General features: G+C 55.2%; 1 protein-coding gene across 3 annotated transcripts; it reads left to right on the top strand.

The window, feature by feature from the left end:
* Window positions 1-1,802: 1,802 nt before the first annotated feature.
* Ctsb (cathepsin B) lies at window positions 1,803-20,403 on the top strand. Of its 3 annotated transcripts, none has more exons than XM_004630711.2 (10): window positions 1,803-1,912; window positions 12,594-12,742; window positions 13,216-13,301; window positions 14,170-14,284; window positions 15,107-15,225; window positions 17,471-17,556; window positions 17,700-17,846; window positions 18,210-18,326; window positions 19,052-19,180; window positions 19,557-20,403. In XM_004630711.2, the coding sequence occupies exons 2-10, from the start codon at window positions 12,617-12,619 to the stop codon at window positions 19,652-19,654; spliced, it is 1,023 nt and encodes a 340-aa protein (XP_004630768.1). In that variant the 5' UTR covers window positions 1,803-1,912; window positions 12,594-12,616; the 3' UTR covers window positions 19,655-20,403. The 3 variants fall into 3 exon arrangements, with proteins under 3 accessions (XP_004630768.1, XP_023570377.1, XP_023570378.1); XM_023714609.1 differs by lacking the exon at window positions 1,803-1,912 and adding an exon at window positions 2,542-2,625; XM_023714610.1 differs by lacking the exons at window positions 1,803-1,912; window positions 12,594-12,742; window positions 13,216-13,301; window positions 15,107-15,225 and having other exon boundaries at window positions 14,211-14,284.
* The last annotated feature ends 1,103 nt before the right edge of the window (window positions 20,404-21,506 follow it).

Genomic DNA, 21,506 nt, shown 5'->3' with positions numbered 1-21,506 from the left:
GCACCACTGCGTTTCTCCCTCTACCGATGCAGCACAGCCCATGTAAAGCACACCTGGAGGCCTGCTGTCACCTGAGAGCCCTACCATGGTTCCACATGTCCATGCCTGAGTCACCACGGGAGCCCCTTGCAGAGGTCCACAGGGATCTGATACCCTCGGATGGTGACATAGTGACATGTGGACGCAGAGGCATCACAGGCTGGGCGGGAACAAACAGGCCAGGAGGCCACTGCAAGCTGAGCCTCCTTCTCCTCTGTGGTCCCGGTGCCCACCTGGCTCTCCAGGCCCCTTGGGGCTGTGTAATACCTGGTCTCTCAGGACATGTTTCTTCCCACTCCTTCCCCAGGTGGGGGACCCTTTCTGATGGACCGAACAGGCTCAGGACAACATGACTGTTGCAGAGTGCTGAGGACAAGCTTGACACTACAGAGCAGGCAATAATATTAATAAATTAGCACAAAAATAACTTGAAAGTCCGTCCTAGGCCAATGATCGTGGCAAGACCCCCGGCTGGCTTAAGAACCAATTAATCTTTAAGCCAACAGCTAGAGCTGAGACTAGCAGTCAGCAAAGTTCTGGCACCTTAAAGCAAGATAACACAGCAGCCAAGGACAGGACTCCTGCGAATTCCTCCTAGCTCAGTGGTCGCAGTTATCAGACAATCAGGTTACCAGTTAACCATGATCTGCTGCTGAGTGCTTTTCTTAAACTGCACTGCTCCTTAATTCTTGAACCTTGATCTGATCAGTTCTCCCCCACTGCTTCCTGCAGCCACCAGCACCACCCCCCAGTCATGCTCGCACCCCCCAGGACTCCGTGCCTTGTGTTCTAGCCCATCATCAGGCTTTGATCATCCTGGTGTCCCTTGTAACTAAAATATGTTTTCTCTGTGTTTTATTCTGTCCTCCTACCACTGAGCAGATCAGTTGTCCTAGGCCAGGACCCGGAGAGTGGAAAGTCAACCTTGGGCATAGTGTTGCACATCTGTAATCCCAGCCCTGGGGAGGCTGAGGCAGGATCATCACGCCAAGGACAAGCCAGCTTGACTACATAGCAAGACACTGTAGCAAAAAACAAAACAACAAAGAAGAGAGTTTGTGGCTCGGGATATAACAGTGGCAGCGTATTTACATAGCTTTTTCAAGGCTCCCAGGCAGAGACACAGAGACAGCATGAGACAAATACCAGGTTTTCGTAGGTTGCTCACGACTACCTCATCTGGGTTCCTTATTATCGCAAAGACCTAAATAAAACCCCAGACTCTCCTTAATAGGACTTAGCATGCTGAGCTACGACCTCCGCCTTTTTGCGACAGGGTCTGGCTAAATGCCCGGGCTGGGCTCCAACTTGCCATCCTCCTGTCTCAGCCTCCCAGTAGCTGGAAGCTCACTGCGGCAGGGACACCTCCTATGCAGGGAGTAGCGGCTGAGCGGCAGCACTAGGTTTAGGGCAGAGCTGGCTTTGCGAAGGTTCTGGCTTCTGCACTGCCTCAGAAACAGAAATCCCTGCGGTCGGCCCTTGGGGAGGGGAAGCTGGGCCCACAGAGGTCTGAAGCGTGCCTCCCCCGTCTTACTAAGTTATTTGGCACGCGGGCACACTGACTTGGGGCCCAAGCTGCCCCAAATGCGTCTTGGGAACATTCAGTGGTCCGGGACGAAAAGGGCCGGCCTGGCCCCGGGAGCGGGGCTGCAGCGGCTGGGAAGGCAGCGAGGGTCCTGGCGCCTCTCCTAGGAAGCGAGGGGCTCGGGTCACATGAGCGGTCAGGGTCACGTGGCCGGGCGGGATGCTCAGATCACGTGGTGATGGGTGGAGCCTCGCGGGTAAATAGGAGCCGTGGGGACCAGGTCAGCCCGGCTAGGTTCGGCTCGGCTCTGCGCGCTCGCAGCTGCGGCCCAGGCTCCGGCGCTGCTCGGTGAGTGCAGGGAGGAAGCGGCGTGCGGGAGCGGGCCTCCGGGCTGGAGCCGCGGGGAGCAGTGCGGGACTCTCGGCCGGGCGGGGAGCGGACCGGGCGGTCGCTCTGGGCGAGGCGGACCGGCGCACGGTCGCGCCGAGAACCCGCCGGGAGGAGGCGCCGGTCCAGCTGCAGGCCCAGATCCAGTCGGGGCGGGTTGGGTGGCCTCGATCGCTCTCGGCGCGCCGGCCTTGTGCTCGCTTTTGCTTTTTCCTCGTCCGTCCTGAAGTTTGCCCGGGCGATTCCATGCCGGCGACCCCAGCGCGTTCCCAGGCCCCCAGGACCCCGACCTCCTGGAATCGGAACAGGCGGTGGCCGGCGGGGCGCTGGAGAAGGGGAGCCGCAAACTGAAAGCGCAGCGCGTGGGGAGGACGGGGACTGCGGGGGCGGCTGGCGGGCAGCGCGGCTGGGGTGGCGACCGCGGGCCGGGCCGCGGATGGGTCTGAGCTTCCTAGGCCTGGGTGTGACCTCCGGGAGTGGCGGGCGGGGGTGGGGGGAGGAGGAGGAAAGCCAGGGTTACGGGAAGGGAAGGTTGTGGGCTTCGAAGGGAGTCCTCCAGCCTTAAGTCCTGGGGAAGCTGATCCCCAGGTGCCTCGGCCGGAAGAGAACAGGGCGGCTAGACTGGCGGCGCGAACCTGTTGTGCCAGCATTCTGGAGCATCGCTGGGGTTCACGGTGAGAAAACAGGGCTGAGCCAAGAAAAGAGGGCTGAGCCTTGCAGGGGTCTTATTGATGAAGGGCCCTGCGGGGGTGTTGGGAGGTGAAGGCTCTTTCCTCGTGTTTTTTTCTGGGGACGGGGGTGGGCGTCTTTTTAAGATTTGTTCTCCCCGTGTGTTCACTAGGTAGCCCTGATTGGGCTTGAACTCCTGCAATCCTGTTTCACCCTCCAGAGTGCTGGGCGGGCTATCTTTCTCCTGTTACTCCGTGGAGAATGGCTTCCCATGCCTCTGGTCGTGGTGACTTAGAGCTTTATAGAAAGAGTCAAGCCTAGAGACAATTCAAGGCGCGTGGACAACAGTGGCTTCCACTCTGGTCCAGATCAGTGCCTCAGAGCCGGGGTTCTCTGCCCTGTGTAAAGGTGCGGCCTCTACTCCTGGGCGCTTGGCGACTCCCAGTCCGCGGCCAGTCCTGATTCTAGGGTTCCCATGATGTTGGCTGGAGGCGGGCGGCGACCAGACTGGTCATGTTGTGGGCTCAGTGTAGAATGGGTGGAAATCGGAGGGAGGAGCCACCGTGGGGCCTGGCTGCTGGTGTGGGCTGTGCAAAGTATTAGAAACAGGTGAGGGTGCAATGTGAGAGGTGAAATCTTCATTTTCGCTACTGTATTCTTTGACAGTTGATCTCTTATGGGAGAGGGCTGGAGCCCAAGAGCTTGCACACACAGGCCGAGCCCTCCAGACAGGAGGTCCTCCCCCCCCATAATTTTATTGAGAAATAGCAATGAGGCAGACAGGAATTTAGAAGGTGAAAAGGATCAGCATCAGGCCCCTTCCTGCCCTTGATGGGGCTCACAGTAAGGTGCCTCTGGGAGGCCAGTGGGTCCCTACGCCTGGTCCCTGGTCACCCCTCTCAGCACACATTCCAGAAGATTCTCGGGAATGGCTGTGTAGCCAGGCAGGCCTGCAGCCCTTTGGCAGCTTAGATTCTACTCTAGTTAGAATGCTCTGGGAGATAGAGATCAAAGCCCGTTTTGTGGCCTTGGTTTTGGTGTTGGGGTGGGGACTTCAGGGCCTTGTGCCTGCTAAGCTGGGCCCCTCACTCCTAGCTCCCACTCTCAGCCACTTTGCAGCCCCGAGGCCCTCTCTGGGCAGCATGTATGGTGGCTCTGCCTTTCTGGTCAGGCACCTTCCTCCATAGCTGTGCCCCAGCTTTCTGGTGGAACATTGTGTCACCTTGTAATTCTCTTGGGCTTTTCATTTTGTGTTTGAATACTCTGTATTAGTCTTCCTGACTCAGCCACCGGGGAGGGCTGGGATTACAAACATGTATCAATACACCCAGTTTTGTTTTTTTTTGAGATAAGACTTCCCTACAGTGACCAGGCTAGTCTTGAACTTGCTGTGTAGCTCAGGCTGACCTCAAATTTGGGATCCTTCTGCCTCAGCCTCCCAAATTCTGGGATTTTAGGTGTGCACAACTCACCAGGCTTAATTCATTCATTTTCCGTGCTCTGTGGCTGTTCTGAAGGACAGGCAGGCCGTCTCTTCTTCCTCCTCCTCCTCCTCCTCCTCTTCCTCCTCCTCTTCCTCTGCCTCCGCCCACTCCCCTCTCCCCCTCCCCCCTCCCTCTTCCCCCTCCCCCACAGTGCCGCAGTAAACCCCTCTGGAGCTCTGGGCTCTACAAGGGCTTCCCCTGGGCCAGTGGAAAAGCACAAATGGCAGCCTCTGCTCTTGCTGGGTCCTGAGGTGGCGCCTTGCTTTGCTGGGTGTTTTTAAAGGTCCCTCCTCTGCAACTGGCGCTCTGCCCCACGCAGGTGGGTGAGACTGAGCTTTTCATAGTTGCCAGCACCAGATCTTAGCAGCCGTTTTTGTGGTACTGGGTTTGAACCCAGGGCCCTTACACTGAGATACATCCCCAGACCTTTTAAAGTTTGTTAAACTTTTGAACCAGGTTCTCATGAACTTGTACTTTTCCTGCCTAGCTTCCCCCGCAGCTGGAATGTAGACACAGGCTTAGCCGGCAGGTGTTAATTTCTGTCAATCTGATGGGCTTAAAATGTTTCCCTTGTTTTAATTTTCATGACTAAAAATTCAGGTTTAAGTACCAAGAGGAGAGCTTTCCCTGGTGGTGGTGGTCATCACTGATTGTATTTGGTGTCTGTTTGTTGGGCTGAGCATGGGGCTCCCTGTGTAGTTCACTCTGGCTTTGAATTTAACTGTGTAGCCCAGCCCAGTTGCCTAGGCTGGCCTTGAACCTGTAGTCCTCCTGCCTCACCCTCCCAAGTATGTGAGATTCCAGATGTATGCCACCACACCCCATCATCCTTCCTAATTTTTAAGTTAGGCCTGTGAGGTTTAGGGAGAAAGTCTGGCCCTTGTGCTGTGTAGCTTTGAAAGCCGAGTCCCCCAGGCTTCCCCGTACAGTGAGAGTCACCTAGACAGTTGTGCATCCTTTCAGCCAAAACTTATCTGCAGTCGTCCCTCCAACTCTGGACACCCATTCAGGGCCTGCCCACAGGCTTTGCTCAGGCCTCAGTTTCCCTCTCCTATAAAACCCAAGCCATGTACAAGGCTGAAGGTCCTGCATGGTGTCTCCTGCATGCCGAGGGTGTGCGTGTGTGTGCTTGACTGCTATCTGACCTGACCAGGCCGGTAGCCCTGTGGTCTGCCGAAGGTTATCTGCGAGCCAGCCCGTGTGGTGGGAGATGACGGGCGATACCCCCCCAGGTAGTGGAGAGGGCCTGAGAGGATCAGCAGCGCCTGGCACCGCAGGGCTGGGTGGGGTCAGGCGCTGCACGACCTGGTGACCTGCTGGCTGAGACTTGGACTGATGTCTCATGTGCTGGAGGCACTCAAGAGGCAGGGAGCTTCCAGGCTTGCGCAAGCCCTGCAGGGGGAGGGTGCTGCCAGCCAGCCAAGCTACCTCAGCGTGCGAGTCCTTGTACTGACTGCCATAGCTGTGGTTTTCTGCCCAAACTAAGATACTTGGGGAGGTGAAGGTCATTACCCTAAGACAGTGAGTGTTAACTGCCTAGCACACGGGAGACGTACAGGGTGTGATTGGAAAAGGTAAGGCGTGTTTAATTATAAAAACTCAGGACAAGAAGACACACATTACTGTGAATCTCCCTCAAAATCTTCCTCCTTATTCCAGTTACACGTATCCCATTGTTCTTGCCTCTTTGCATAGCAAGCTGGAGTCTCCCTTCCTCAGTGTCCTAGCTGCCCTGTTGTGGCGGTCCCAATGCCCTGAATCCATTCAAAACTGTCTTTTGGTGGTCATTCTGGCTTCCTTCAAGAGCCAGTGTCTCACGCTGCCAGCTCCTGTGATTGGGCCAACGAGGACCAGCTACATGTTTTTTTTTCCTACAAGTCCCGTCTGTTGGATGGTGCTTGGCGGCAGTGCTCACTGTATTTTTGATCACATAAAGATTCAGGGAAGAACGCTTCCATAACTGCTTCAGAAAGTGGCAAGATTGATGGGATACATGTGTTCAGAGTGAGCGGGAAAGCTTTTGAAGGAGGGGACTCCTGGTAGCGTGTCTTTACTGTAGTAAATATTTAAATTTTACATTCACCGTATTCTTTAACCCTTGTATATGCAGCGGCCAGTGGAGAGGGTTTCCCCCAGGCTGCCGTGCCCACTTCCTCCACGCTGGTGAGGGAGTATCTGTTTCCAGAAAGAAGGGACCATGCAGAGGAGGCCAGGCCTTTCTACAGATTGCTTTTTGTCTGCCAGGCCCCAAGCCAGCCAGGAAGTACGGTCCACTCAGCAGTGCAATTAGAGAGCTGCCTGTTCCTGCAAGCCGGAGAGGCCCAGAATACTAACCTCTTTACTTCTCAGAGGATGTCTAAAAGCTTTCTGATCTTCCCACTTCAGAACAGACACAGGAAATGGCATCACCCTGTCAGCATCTCAAGTTGGTAATAGAGCCAGGGAGCAAAGCTGGTGACCAGAAGCTTCCAGAACTTCCCAGAATGTTGACTGGCCACATGGTCTGGTTTCCCACCAACAATAAAAAACATTTTCAGCTGCGGAGGGCCTTTGTGGTATCCACAGTTTAAAGCCCAGGGTAGTAATTGTCTTCTGTGTGCAGAGCGTGGGGCGCTGGGGCTGATCTTAATAAGCAGTGTCCGCATGTGGGCACAGCGGGCGTGGGAGGAGTGTGAGTGGCCGGGCCTGTTGGACCTGGTGTCGGCAGTGGGCACGGTGCCTGTGAGAGCTCAGGTGGGTGACGCAGAGTCCGTCTTCCTGGGTCCCTTGAAAATGGAAAGGCTGGGTTCTGGCTCCCTTCTTGGGGTCACTTCACACCGAAGTTGGCCATAGAGACCCTGGAGGCCGCTTTCTATTCTGAAGGCAACAGAGGCCAGGGGCCTGAGCCCTTTCTGCTTGTCTAAGAGTCCAAGTTGTTTGTGAGACCAGAACAGGCAAGTGCTCCAGCGCAGAGCTACGTCCAGCCCAGCTTTTCTCCTTATTTTACCCTTTTTGTTTATAACCATTTTAGATGTGATATCTTGAGTATTAAAAAGTACTGGAAGCTGTCAGCTTGTGTTCTAGCAGGAAAAAATATAAATAAGCACACTGCACCAAGAATCTGCTAAATCCTGTTCATTAGGAGCAGAGACACAAGCAAGACAGACCGCTCTGGGCAGAAAGGGGAAATGAAGGTGTACCGAAGGAGCCTTGAGGGACAGCCGCCTTTAATGACAGGGTTTGCCCAGTGTTTATAGAGCAGAAAGAAACTCATAAAGTGGCTCAGCGGGGTCTTCCTCCTCGTCACCATCACCGTCACCTTCACCATCCCGCTTCTTTCCTACCTTCCTCAACCCAGAGCCCTGCTAGGTGGCTGCTGGCAAGATGGGGCGTTCTGGAGGCCACCGAGGCAGGGCCTGCTCGGCACGCACAGCCCCAGTGGACAGGAGAGCAGAGGTTGGGCCGAAGACTGCCGTGGAAGGTGTTCACATCACCTGTTTGCGGGCATGGCACTGCCTATTGGGGGATTTGAGGCGTCTGGATCCCCTTTGCTCGTGGTCCTCATGGATCAGAGTCCAGTTGGCCTGGGCCCCAGCTCGTAAGGACAGCTTGCTCCAGGCTGCGGGTGGCGTGCCTTGCCCTCTAGGCTGAGGGGCAGATGGCAAGGCCTCTGCTCCTGTTCACGCCACCTTTGCTGCAGTCCCGGGGCGTATTTGTGCTGGGACAGAACCAGATATTCTGGGAACTGTTTTCTCCCAGTAGATTCTGTCTGTGCAGGTCTGCTCCGAGGGATACCCTGTGGGTCTGGAAAGGAGGGTCCTGCAGAGCGGGAGAGAGGTGGGAAAGATCGGGGTGTCCTCAGGTTGCCCTCCAACCACCCACACCTGGAAGGGAAGCTGGTGGGAAGATCAAGACTTTCTGTTCATCTTCCGAAATGAGAAAAAGCAGAGTTGGCAAATAAAGGGAAGTGTTTGCCTAACCTAACCTAGGGGAAGAGAAAGCGGGCAGCTGTTTGAGAAGGAGCAGAACCCGTGACTGGCCGACGCCCAGCTGGTCGCTTTCACCCTTGTGTGTTGCGTATGTGCATGCAGTGTGTGCATGAGCTCGGTGGAGTAGAAGCTCTTCAGGCACACCGCCGCTCCGGGGCGTCTTTCCTTCCCCCCAAGAGGCACAGTAGGACAGGCTCTAGTGCTCGCCCCACGGGTGGTAGCGTGGAGGATCCCAGAGCAGGAGAACACTCAGGCGCTTCCTGGTTGGAGTTTGGTTGAAGTGCAGTCTCCAGGCCTGGCCTTGGAGCTGGGAAAGAGGAGGAACAGTGGACCTGCCCCTGTGGGCAGCGTGTCAGCACCTGTGACACCTGGCACCGCGCCAGGCCTTCCGCTGCCCATGGTTTCTCCCTCATCTTCCAGCTGAGTCACAACACTCATTAGTTCTGTGTCACAGGTGGTGAAGTGAGGCTCAGTGTCGTTGGCACCCAGGAATACCCAGGAGTGGCAGAGGCGAGGTCCGAATGCAGATCTGTTGCCCCAACCTGGAGGGTCTGGGGCTGACCAACCTGCCAGGAGTTGGGACCATCAGAGACAGGTCCCTTGTTGGGGGCCACCACAGACACCAATGAAATGTTTTAAAATTTGGGTTGCCATGGCAACCCTCCAGTCCCCTGGGCTGATGATTTAACATCACAACAGATGCCTAGCTCTGTCACTACCACTCCAGTGCTCCCCCAGCAGCTTGGATCCTAGTGGGTGCCCATTCATGGAGACCAACCTGGTCCCTGGTCACAGACACTTCAAAGTCGGGGTTCTCAAAGGAAGATAGCCCAACTTGCCCTTCTCTCCCAGAAGCACACTCGCCTGAGGAGCCTGGAGGCCCCGTGGGTGGCTGATACATGGTCACGTGAGGTGCAGTCTTCCTGGGTCAGGGGAAGTGGGGCTCTGTGTCAGCAGACAGTGTAGCCTTCCTTTTGGCAGGGAGGGGGTGGAATGCATTGGTCTTTTATCAGTCTGGGGGTTCAGGCTCTTTGATGGTACTGCTGTTCTTCTCCCAAACAGAAACAAATGTTGGAAATACCAGACTATGTATTAAGAGGGAGGTAGGGTTCTATTGCTAGAACAAAACTGCTGACCTTATAAAGAAAACAGATTTGTTTATTTAGCTCATAGTTTTGAGGCAAGAAGCCCAAGATTAGGAGGCTCCCTAAATGGAACCCTGCTGGTGAGGGCCTCCTAGGCTGAGCCACACCGTAGTGGTGGCATCCTGGTGGCCATGCATGTGACAGGGAGAGATGACAGAGCTTCAGGGCAAATGAGGGCCACAGAGATCTCTGCCCCTTGAGGCAGGTCCTTAGTGTCCCATGCAGAGGGTCAGGCTCCCCACCCTTGAGCCTTTGCAGATGCACTCAGGATGCCTCTGCACTACAGCAGCAGTGGAGAGGAAGAACAGGTCCCCAAGCAGCTGCCACGCTTGTGATCTTCTTGCCATCTACTCACGGCGGCAGAGCTGCCCGCCACACACACCTGACATTGCAGGCTCAACCCTCCCACCACCCCATCCTCGGGCGGGGGGACTTGGGCGCTGGCGCTGGCATTTCCTTCGTTCCGAAGTTTAGACCAGGGTGAAGAATACTTAGCCTCGTGTACCTGTGTGTGTGCATTTCGGGGCTGGCACTGCTGCCGAATAAACTTCTAAATGATCAGGTTCCCCAGTGGGTCCGTGCAGTTCCATGGTCGCTAGGCATCACCACTGCCTCCCACTGGGTCTCTTTCCTGCACCCTAACCCTGCAGAGACGCACAGTGCCTATCTCCTTGATTGTGTCTGCACCTTCCTGGGGCTGAAATTTCTCTCTCTCTCTCTCTCTCTCTCTCTCTCTCTCTCTGTCTCTGTCTCTGTCTCTGTCTCTGTCTCTCTCATATCTCGTCTCATCTCATCTCATCTCATCTCATCTCATCTCATCTCACTCTCCAGAGTGCTTGGATTACAGACATTCCTCCAAACCCAGCCTAATTCAAGCAGCTTTACATCTATTTGTAGTTTTTCTGCAGTCACTGAATCTATTTTTGTTACACCTCTTCTAGTCTGTTTGCTTATCTCTGCTTGCATGGAACCTACAGCCTGATCCTAAGTATGTGTCCCGCCTGTCCCGTGGAGCCACACCCCAGCTGAGAAGACTGGTGGCTGCTGGGGCTCGTACCATGGAAAGCGGCTCCACGTCCCTAGCCATTTTTGTTTCATCGGTCTTGTTCAGTACTGGTGATGGAGTACAGGCCCTGCCCTGAGCCAAGCCCCTCTCCCCTGCCTGTTTTTGAGACAGGGTCTTGCTAAGTTGCCCAGACTGGGCTTTTACTCGCATGCTCTCCCACCTCAGCCTGGTACTCGGATTACAGGCGTGTGCCTCCACACCCCGCTTCCACTGGTGTTTTACAGTGCAGCCCCAGGGGGCTGGGGAAATGGCTCAGTAGAATAAGTGCCTGCCTGGCAAGTGCAAGTCCTGAGGTCAATCCCTGGTACCACAAAAAAACGCAGCCCCAGACAGAGGCCCTCTGCATGCACGCCAGAGCAGTCCACCCTCACACACCAGCTCCTCCAGGTGGATCAGTGCTTCAGCTTTTCTCCTGTCAGAGTTAATCCTGTTCCCACTTCCAGCCGGAGACTGCCTGTGGCCCCTGCACGCAGGCACCAAGGAAGCCCTTGTTCTTGTTAGCTGCTTGCCCAAGACGGTGACTCATGGTTGTGCCAGAATCACCAGTCTCGTGACTTTTGCATCCCAGGTCACCAGGCAGAACTGACATGAGGGTTTCCTCTGGGGGATGGGGGGGAGCAGAGCCCTGGGCAGACTGGAAAAACTGGAGGCGCTCAGGAGCTGACCAGACCTGCCTGTTGCCCAGGCTGCTGCACACGCCCCGCACGGTCGTGATGGGCAAGGGGCTGGTGGGCCTTTGGTTTTAGCTTTTTGTTTTTTGGGTCTCACTACACAGCTCAGACTTGTAGTGATCCTCCTGTTTTCAGCCTCCCCAGTGCTGGGATTACAGGTGTGCGCCACCACAGGTGGAGCTGGTGGCAGCTCACACACCTGGGAGCAGGTGTGGCATGCAGTAATGGGGATCAAACCCAGTCTCTGTGCTTGCCTAAGCAGGTGCTTAGTCTGCTGAGCTATCTCACGGGCCCTGGTTTTGTTTCTCTGAAAGAGGGTCTCACTGGGTAGCCCAGGCTGGCCTGCAACTGGTAGTGATCCTGACTCGGCCTCCTAAGTGCTGGGACTACATCCTGCATACTGGGTGCTGCTGAGGACAGTCTTTGCTTCCCGGATTTTTCGTGCCTCCTGCTCCTCTTAGGACACTGCCCCTCAGCTGGCTTTGCTCTCAGTACTAATTCAGGAGCAGTCTCCCACTCTGTTCAAGTCTTTGCAGCTTAAAAATAGTGGAGAGGGCCATGACTCACTCAGTAATGGAGCAGTCCCGGGCTGTCTGTGCCCTGGCTGCAGCGTCAGGCTTGGAGGGACTCCCAGGTGATGAGAAAACAGTGACTGCGAAGTAAAGGGCTCATCCCTTAGCGTCACACTCGGGAAGGAAGCTGGCTCAGGGTAGACACACTTACTCCCCCACCCCTGGAATGTGATGGTCCATTATCAGCATAAGCTTTTACTTTATTTATTTTTTGTGTTTTACTACAGGGTTTTGCCACATAGATCTGGACTCACAGATCTGACTATTGATCCGCCTTTGTTCAGCCTCCCAAGAGCTGGGATTACAGGGGTGCGCCATCATGCCCAGTTTTATCAACGCAAGCTTTTAAATATCCACTGCCCCAGGCATGGTGGTGCACACCTGAAATCCCAGCACAAAGAAGGCTGAGTGAAGCAGGAGGACTTCTGAGAGTTTGAGGCCAGCCTGAGCTATACAGTGAGGTCAAGCTTGGACCAACTCGAATATATGGCAAGACTGGAAAGGGGCCTGCAGGTGCAGGGACCAGAGTTCGATCCCTGCCCCTGGGTAGCGCTGAGATGGCAATTGAGACTGGGTGTGGTGATGTGCACCTGTAATCTCAGTGCTTGGGAGGCTGAAAACAGGAGGATCACTACAAGTCTGATCTGTGTAGTGAGACCCTGTAGACCCTGCACTAAATACTATTTTTTTTTTTTTTTATAATTTACAGAAAGGTCAACAGGTTGTTCAGGGTCTCACTACTAGATCAGACTCTTAGTAATCCACCTGTTTACAGCCTCACAAGTGCTGGGATTACAGATGCGCACCACCACACCCAGTCTCTATTGCCTTCTTAGTGTGCCCCAGGGGTGGAGCTGGCACAGTAGTCCTGGGGATCAAACCCCCACCCCCTGGCCCCTGCGCCTGCTTGTGGGCACTTTAATCCCCTGATCTGTTTGGCTGGCCCTAAATACATTTTTAAAAAAAAAACAAAAACCTGTCTGGAAAAACACAGCAGAGGCCTTGGTCTGCCTGCACTTTGAGCATGTGGAGGAAGAGCCCTCCTGACCCCTGTCTGGCCTTGGCAGGTGGGTCCTCGTCCAGCTTCACAATGTGGCGGTCCTCGGCACCTCTCTGCTTGCTCCTGGCGCTGAGCAGCGCCTATAACGCTCCTTGGTTCCACCCACTATCGGATGAACTGGTCAACTACGTCAACAAGCTGAACACAACGTGGCAGGTGAGTAATGTGTGTGTCTTCTCTCAGCCTTGCTCCCAGCTCCCAAAGGACCTGGGCTGTCCTGGAGGATGGCGCTCGGGCCATACCACTTCCTCCCTCTTTCACCTGTGTGTGTGCACATGCGCGTGCAGTTGTGGAGGGGGAAGCCGGCTTGGAAGTGTCTGTGTCCAGGGACCAGGTGGATCCTGGGAAGCCTCTAGGGGAGGTGGGAGCATGTGATATCTGTGAGTCCCGGCTTTTGCTCAGCTCCAAGCCTGGCACGGCAGGAACTGAAAGGTGAGGAAGGAGCCATGTCTGCAACTGGGGGCGGGTTCCTCTTCTCAGCACAAACACAGGCAGGCAGACCTGTGTGTCTGAGCTGGGGGGACCCCTGGCCTCCCCAGGTGGGCCCTGTATAGGACAGGGAGCTTGCCCACAACAGCTGGAGAAGGCCTGGTCAGTGGGTGACTGTGATGGGTGTGGCTCTGTTCCAGGCTGGACGCAACTTCTACAATGTGGACATGAGCTACGTGAAGAGGCTGTGCGGCACCTACCAGGGTGGGCCCAGGCTGCCAGAGAGGTGAGTGCCTGTGCCAGGCCCTGCACTATCCCATGTGGAGCAGGGGCTCCCGCGGACAACAGGACAGGGAAGGACAGTCCAGTCTCCCGGAGCTAATGGGACCACCTCAGGCACACAGAGCTGCCTTGTGCCAGAGTTTTCATTTAAAATGCTAAGCATTTTAAGCGTGCACTACTTCCCCCAGGTTGTGGGGCGTCAGAGCTGGAATGAGGCCCCAGTATGGCACACAAGGCACTCACAAAAGCCCCGGGAGCTGCCAGGACGATAGAATGAATCCATTTCCCCTTCTGACCCAGCACCAGCTTGTTCAGTTGACCTCTCCAGTAAGATGAAAATTAAGAAGCATAAAGGAAATGCTAAAAAGCCTGTCTAGGGCCGGCCAAATAGCTTAGCGGCTTAAAGCTCCTGCAAGCAGGTGCAGGGCCTGGGGTTTGATCCCCAGGCCTGCTCTGCCAGTCCTGGGGCATGCTGAGAAGGCAGTAGAGACTGGGTGTGGTGGTGTGCACCTATAATCCCAGCTTTTGGGAGGCTGTAAACAGGCAGATCACTAGGAGTCTGATCTACTAGTGAGACCCTGAACACCCACCCTGTAGATCCTTCCCTAAAATACAAAAAGGAAAACAAGAAAAAGATTGTCTAGGAAGCTACTGAGGCCGCTGGGCAGTGGGGCAGGGACGACAGGAGGCCATCAGACCTGGCACACACAGTAAGTCCAAAAGGAAGCCAGTAAGGAGCTTTGAGTCCCTCCTTAACGCTCTGGCATTGGTTCCTCCTGGACACAAGGTGTGGGCAGCTGCTCCTAGCCAGCAACCCTTGAGGGCCCAGCTGAGCTGAGGGCAGAGCTGCAGGGAGACCTTGCTTTCTCCAGGGTTCGGTTCGCTGAGGACATGAATCTGCCTGAGAGCTTCGATGCCCGGGAACAGTGGCCCAACTGTCCGACTATCAAGGAGATCAGAGACCAGGGCTCCTGCGGCTCCTGCTGGGTGAGATGCTACTCCCCGATGGGCAGCACAGCAGGGAGCATGTACAGGAGGTGCGAGGATGGTCCCTGCGGCCAGGAGGCAGCGCAGGGATTAGGGCAGTGGGGGATGCTCGGCACGTCCACAGACCACAGGGCCAGCAGGCTCGGGCTGTGAGGCCATTCCATTAGTGACACTGCTGCGCTGCCAAAGTCTTAATTTTTGTGTTTGAGTTGTGCTGAGGTATACAGTACAGGTAATAACAACCAGCTTAATCTTTTTCTTCCCCTCCTCCCTTTTTTTTTCTTTCTAATGGCACTGGGGATTGAATGGGGATTAAACCCATGGGGCTCTACCACTGAACTATAGCCCCAACCCAGTTTTGGCTTTTTTTTTTTTTTTTTTTTTGTGGAACTGGGAATTGAACTCAGGCTCTTGCACTTGCCAGGCAAGTGCTTATTCCACTGAGCCATCTCCCCAGCCCCGCCCCCAGCCCATTTTTTACAATTATTTTTGGGCAAGAGACCCTGAAGTGGCCCAGGTTGGCCACAAACCTGGCATCCTCTTGCCTCGGCCTCCTGCATAGCTGTCATTGCTGGCTGTCCTAAGTATTTTAAGCGTGCACACACAGATTGGTGGCAGCAAGCATGGCTGCAGGCGTGTCCAGCCATCACTGCACTGGTCCACAGAAACCCCGGCCCCGCCCAGGCCACAGGGTGCTCTGCCCTGAGCTGCACCCCCAGCCCCTGCAGGGCCCCTTCCACCCTCACTGCCTCCCCACCCTGGCAGCCACCCCGCTGCTTTCTGCCTCTCGGGGGCCTTCATCAGTGAGCCTCGTCCCCACAGGCGTTCGGGGCCGTGGGCGCCATGTCAGACCGCGTCTGCATCCACACCAATGGCCGTGTCAATGTGGAGCTGTCGGCTGAGGACCTGCTCAGCTGCTGTGGCCCCATGTGTGGGGAGGGGTAAGTCTCGGGCCTCCCCAGGGAGGGAAGAGGGAAGCTTGGGGTGTCTGGGAAAGAGTCCTGGGGTGGCTGTTGCTGCTGGGAAAGCTAGGAGTCAGGCTGGCCCCGCAGAGCTGGGCAGGGCCCACCCTGACAAAAAGCAGACTCAGAAAAGGCAGGTACGTTTCTGAGCTCCATTTGGGGTTCCAGGAGTTTCCTTTTTGGAGCAGGGGTTGAGCCAAGGTCTCATGCAGTTACTCCAGGCTGGCCCTAACTCAGGGCAACCCTCCTGCCTCAGCACCCCCTAGGGCTGGGATTACAGGCAAGCACCACCATGGCTGGCTTCCCAGTCAGGTTTTGTATTTATTCCTTTTCCTTCTTGCTGAAATACGTTCTTGCACCCATTTCTGTGTCTGTAGAGGGGCCCCACATGGGTCACCCTGAACTAAATCCTTAACTCAAGCTGGGTGTACTGGTAAGCACCTGTAATACCAGCTCTCCGGAAGAGGATGGCTACAAATTCAAAGCCAGTCTGAGCTACCTGGAGTTTAAGGCCAGCTTGAGCCATCTAGTGAGACCCTGTCTCAAAAAAACTAACTCCAGAAGTCTCCATTGCTGACAGCTGGCCCTGGGTCTGAGCAGTGTGCCCAGGTCTGGCCACAGGTCGGAACACCCGAGAGTTGGAACGCAGCAGCGCGGGCCCAGCCTGGGCAGTGGAGTCGCCACTGGGTGGGGCTTTTCCTTCTCGTGCTCAGGGTGTCCGTGCCAAGACCTCCCGAGGGCCCCAAGCCGAAGCGCCCCCAAGCCCGGGAGATGCACCGTGTCTTTTCTGATAATACACAAAAGCTCAGTGGGATTTTCCCATCTAGACTGAGCATTTATCGTGCATGAGGCCATGACTTCTGTAGACTGAGGGGGTTTTTCTAGAGAATGTTTTAAAAGAAGTATTGTATAGGTTCACTCTGGCACTTATAATTTGTCAGCATTAATGCTGTTGGGCTAGAATTGGACAAAACAACCAAAATGTGGAGATATGGCATTTATTAAAGGTACTGAATTTTTTAAAAAAGCAGTGCTTTGCAAGGCCAAGCTTAGTTGTCCATGCCTGTGACCAGCACTTGGAGGCTGAGACAGCAGGATTGCCATAACTTTGAGGCCAGCCTCGGCAACAAAATGAATTTAAAGCTAGCCTGATCCGCACAGGGAGACTCTGCCTTTAAAATAATAATAATAATAATAATAATAATAATAATAATAATAATAGTAAAGGTGCTCTGGAGTGCGAATGTGGGCAAAACATGCCCTGCTGGGAGAGCCAACGGCCACAGGGTCATTGGCTGCCCCTTGTATAATGCATTCTGACAGCAGATCCTGGCTGTCCTATCAAAACCCTGCTTGATCCTGTTCCAAAAGAACTGAAGAGCGTGTTCTCTGCTAGTGTCCAGTGTAGGGCTGGGAAACTGCTCTGAGCAGGTGTCCTGGCTGTGATTGACAGACCATGCCCACCTGTCAGCCAGTGTGCCACCCCCATCCTCCTGTCTCACTCTGGGGCATTAGTAGGTCAGGGTTGCTGGGACATATGCACAGCAAATTCTCCTAGAGGAGATCCACATCTGCGAGCAACAGTCACTGTTCATTCCGGGCAGATAGTACATACAGCCTGGATACTCTGCAGGAAGGGGAGATCCTCATTCCATGCAGGAAGGAGGTGGATTTGAGATCTTATCCCACAGAATTTCATCATTCAGAACAGTATGAAATTTAAAACTCTGGACTTACGGCTGCAGTTTTTCACATGGTTTTTGGACCATAGTTGATAGCGGGAAGAGGAGAGGGGCTGCTGTACCCTGGAATTGTGACTGACTTGCTGTGGGCTGAGAATAGCTTTTGCAGAAGGAAGGTCACATAGAGCCTAGCTGGGGGAAAAAAAAAAAAAGAAAAAGAAAACAAAAAAAATGGCCTGGGGAGATGGCTCAGTGGAATAAGAGCTTCCCTGGCAAATGCAAGGGCCTGAGTTCAATCCCTGCTTCCACCAAAAAAAAAAAAAAAAAACACTTAGTTTGGCGTAGATAAGGGTAGGAGCGTGTGCTATCCTCCAGAGAGCCCCTGGATGGGGATGAGAGCTGGCCCCGGCCCCTGCGGATGCAGATGGGGGACTGGGGACCCTCAGCTCCGAGTGACTCGCTGAGCACAGCGACCTTGAAGCACCAGGCTGGGAGGAGCAGGCCCTCCCTCCTGGTGAGTTTGACAGAAGGCTCTTTTTCAGCTGTAATGGTGGCTATCCTTCCCAAGCTTGGGAATACTGGACCAAAAAAGGCCTGGTCTCTGGTGGCCTGTATGAGTCCCATGTGGGTGAGTACGGTCTGCAGCCCTGGGCTCCCTGGTGGGTTCCTTAGGCTGGAGCTATCACAGCTTCCTTCCTGGGAGGGGATGTTGAGAGCTGGAGACGCCGCAGCTTCGGGGCAGGATGTACTGACCCATCTGCTCTACTCCAGGCTGCAGACCCTACTCCATCCCTCCCTGCGAGCACCACGTGAATGGCACCCGGCCCCAGTGCACAGGGGAGGGTGGTGACACCCCCAAGTGCAGCAAGAAATGTGAGCCCGGCTACTCCCCGTCCTACAAGGAAGATAAGAACTATGGTATGGTGGGCTGGGCCGGGCCACACAGCACAGGGCCTTAAAGCAGAATCCAGGGGCCCCAGAAGTGAGGGGAGGGGAAATGCACCTTTCCCACAGCTGCCTATTGTACCCCAAATCTAGCTTCAGCCCCTTTGAGCTGCAGAGGCAGAACCCGCATTTGTAAGCAGCAGTGTCCTGAGGTCCCCTGACCTTTCCTGGGGCCTTGCACCCCTTCCCCACTCAAGGTCACTGCGCACTCCCAGGCCCCTGTAGTCCTTCCTAGGGAAGCCCCTCCTGCACTGGGGGAGTGGGGTGGGATGCCCAGCTGTCCCCAAGGACCTCTCTCCATGGTGCCCTCACCGCCCTTGTGTGGGCTCTCCCCAGGGTATGATTCCTACAGCGTCTCTAGCAGTGAGAAGGAGATCATGGCGGAGATCTACAAAAATGGCCCGGTGGAGGGCGCCTTCACCGTGTTCTCAGACTTCCTGTCCTACAAGTCAGGTGGGTGCTGCAGCCCCCGAGGCTGGGAGGCCACACCTTGCATCCATGTGCTGCATGCTGCATTCCCAGTCCCATGGCTTCTGTTTGAAGCCCTCCTCTATCTAGGCCTGGCTTGAGTTCCTCAGTGGGACCTATGTCTTCCAGCTCTCTCGTGTACCTATCCGCGTTGGGACGGTGGGGCCTCAGCCCATTTCGTTCAGCCGTGCCTTTGTTTGCAGAGCCCTAGGGTCACGCCTGCCACCTAGGTGATGAATGAGCAAGGAGAACCGTGCTCTAGACAATGGAAACGATCCCCATCCCTGTTCCACAGAGCTGACAGTTCTCTGTGCCTTTCTCTGTTCTGGGGCTGGAAGTGAGGGCACATATCCCAGCCCTAGGCCTTTATTCTTAAAGCTAGCCAACAGTGTTTTGTGGAGCTCCATTTTTGTATAGAAATAAATCTTGAGAGTTGGGGCTGAGCACATGCCAGGCCCTGGTTCAGTCTGCACAGTGCATGTGCACATGTGTACATCGTCCCTCCGTAACGGGAACCCTGATGCCTTTGTTTGGATGCGGCACTGACAGTCTTTTTATCTCTGCAGTGCAGTGCAAGGGACAGAACCCAGGATCTCTGGCTGGCTGGCAGGCGGGCGGGCGGGCGGGCGGGCGGGCAGGCAGGCTGCAGCCCCAGCCTTCCTGCCTGCAGACAGCCTGGGCCTGCTCTGAGCCTGTTTTCTTTCCCTTAGGCGTGTACAGGCATGTAGCTGGAGAGGTGCTGGGGGGCCACGCCATCCGCATTCTGGGCTGGGGAAAGGAGAATGACGTCCCCTACTGGCTGGTGGGCAATTCCTGGAACGTCGACTGGGGTGACCATGGTGAGTGCAGCCCCCTTCCTGCAGAGAATTTGGAGACATTAGCCAGAGCACCACCCCCACCTTAGCTGAGGGTTGGCCATGACCTCAGAGTGCAGGCATAAGAGCAGGGTTTCCCAGAGCCACGTGGTGAGCCCAGGGTGCGGATCAGCCTCTTGGCTGTAGTATAGTTCCCGGGACGCTGGGGGCAGCATGGGGAAGGGCATGTAGTGCTGGTGGAGGAGCCCACGATGCTGAGGCCCTGCCCCGGGTGGATGGGAATGCTGTAGGCCTGGTGCTGCTGTGCAGGGCGTGGTGACCAACTGGAGTCCTTGGTGAGGCTGAACATTCTGGCAAGTCAGGACCCAAGACTCTTTTCACCTTTTTCTTTTCCTTTAAGGCTTCTTTAAAATCGTCAGGGGAGAGGATCACTGTGGAATCGAATCTGAAATCGTGGCCGGAATCCCACGTACGGATCAGTACTGGGGCAGGTTCTGATCTGCACAGCCTGCCTGGCCTGGGGTGAGGCAGCTCAAGTGTCTTCCACTCTTGGGATTCGTGTGACACAGTTTTAGACAGGGCCTGAAGACTGGCTGGCACTGCTCACTCCTTCCCAAACAGCTGTTTTCCGAGGAGACCTCCATTTGGGTCCCCTGCCTGTCCAGGGACAATGGCCACGCCGGTACAGACAGCCTCCTCCCCCTGTGGACTCCATGCCTGCTGTTCCTGCTCTGCCTGAGGCCCCTCCCGCTCTACTCTGCTCCGCTTCTCCATCAGCAGGACAGGCACAGCAGCTTCACAGCAGGCATGGAGGTCCTGAGGGATGGCGAAGCCCCGGAGCGTTCCCTCCAAGCAAGTAGCCCTGTCCTCACGCATGGAGCAGGGTGGTGACTTTTCTGAAGAAAGCTGCCTTCCCCCAGGCTGCTGCTTCCACGCCCTCAAGTGTCGCCCGCCCTCTCCGTCAGTCTTGGCTGATCGTTTTTAATAGTTTCTGTGCCCCTCAGCTGATCATGTGAATGAACAAGTTTAACAGCTGAAGGAGCTGCACTAGTTTCATGGGTTATCTCTTAATTGTGTGGCTTAAAATAAGTCCCATGGGCATGATTTGCTTGTTGACCTGCTGACCTCAACTACCATGGTGAAACTAGTTTGGGAGAAGGCAGCTTTGACTGTTTAAAAAAGAAATCAGTGCTTCACCCTGTCAGTTTAACCAGGAACAACTGTGCCAATAAAAGGTGTCCCCCCAGCTCGTTCTGTTCTGATGGCATCCGTGGCCCCAGCGGCCCTCACAGTCTAGGGCTGACCACTCCCCGCCATCCCGCTTTCCAGCTGTGGTGCACAGCTCCTCCGTTTCCTCCTCCGCCCTCCTCTGAACCTACCCTGGATCTGTGCCCGAGCTCACAAGCTTGCCCTATCCCAGGACGGCACGGCCCCGCTCAGTCTGAGGCACCTGCTATGGGACCCAGGTACCATGTTCAGATCCCACACACCAAGACTGCCACCCTCCCAGCCCCGTTTCCAGGGTGCCTATGTCCAGCATGCTGAGGGCCCCATGCCACCTCCATGGCAGAACCAGGGTTACTGCACCAGCTCTTGGAACAGGACACTGCAGTAGCTCTATCACCCCAAGCCCGTGGTCCCCATTACCTCTCTTCCCTGCCTGAGCTGGCTGTTCCTAGAAGTTACATCCATCCAGTAAGCTCTTAGGTCAGGATCTTGCTGCGTAGTCCAGGCTGGTCTTGGGCTTGCTGTGTAGCCCAGGCTGACGTCCAGCTGATGGCACTTCTGCCTCCGCCTCCCAAGCGTTGGGATAGGCATGTGCCACTATGCATGGCCCCAGTAAGCTTCACCAACACCCTGGCAAGGGCTACAGGTAGCCCTGGGATACCTGTTCAAAACGAGCATTGCAAAAAAGACCAGATGAATGTTGCAGAAAAGTTGGGGTGCTTGCAGCACTTTTTCCATGGGTCCTGAGGATTGAACCCAGGGCCCTTGCATTGAGTCATATCCCCGGCCATTTTTACTTTCTTCAGGTCTGGGTCTCACCAGGTTCCCCAGGCTGGGCCTGAATTGGTCACCTCCTGCCTCGACCTTCCATAGTGCTAGGATTATAGGTGTGTACCCCATACCCAGTTTTAGAAAAATTTTAACAAGGTTACCAAGGCCATGAATTGCTAGCCACTTCCTTCTCATACGTTCATAGACTCGAGCGCTTTCTGTACCTGTTCCCAAACTGAATTCCACTGCTTCCCCATGTGCCCACTCAGGTAAATGGGGGCCCCACACCCTGCCTGTGTGTGTGATGGGCCTCTGTCTCTGGGCCCTCACAGGCACCAGGTTACCCCAGGGC

The sequence above is a fragment of the Octodon degus genome, unplaced genomic scaffold (assembly GCF_000260255.1).
Source record: "Octodon degus isolate 3935 unplaced genomic scaffold, OctDeg1.0 scaffold00036, whole genome shotgun sequence".
Taxonomy (NCBI): domain Eukaryota; kingdom Metazoa; phylum Chordata; class Mammalia; order Rodentia; family Octodontidae; genus Octodon; species Octodon degus.
Note: the sequence above shows the minus strand (reverse complement) of the source record. Positions and strands in the feature narration are given on the sequence as shown.

Bases quoted from the DNA above. Each gene is read 5' to 3' on its own strand.
- Ctsb (XM_004630711.2), top strand. From the start codon at position 12,617: ATGTGGCGGTCCTCGGCACCTCTCTGCTTGCTCCTGGCGCTGAGCAGC. The intron at 15,226-17,470 runs GTAAGTCTCGGG...GCTCTTTTTCAG, and splicing joins GGCCCCATGTGTGGGGAGGG to CTGTAATGGTGGCTATCCTT. The intron at 17,847-18,209 runs GTATGGTGGGCT...GGCTCTCCCCAG, and splicing joins CAAGGAAGATAAGAACTATG to GGTATGATTCCTACAGCGTC.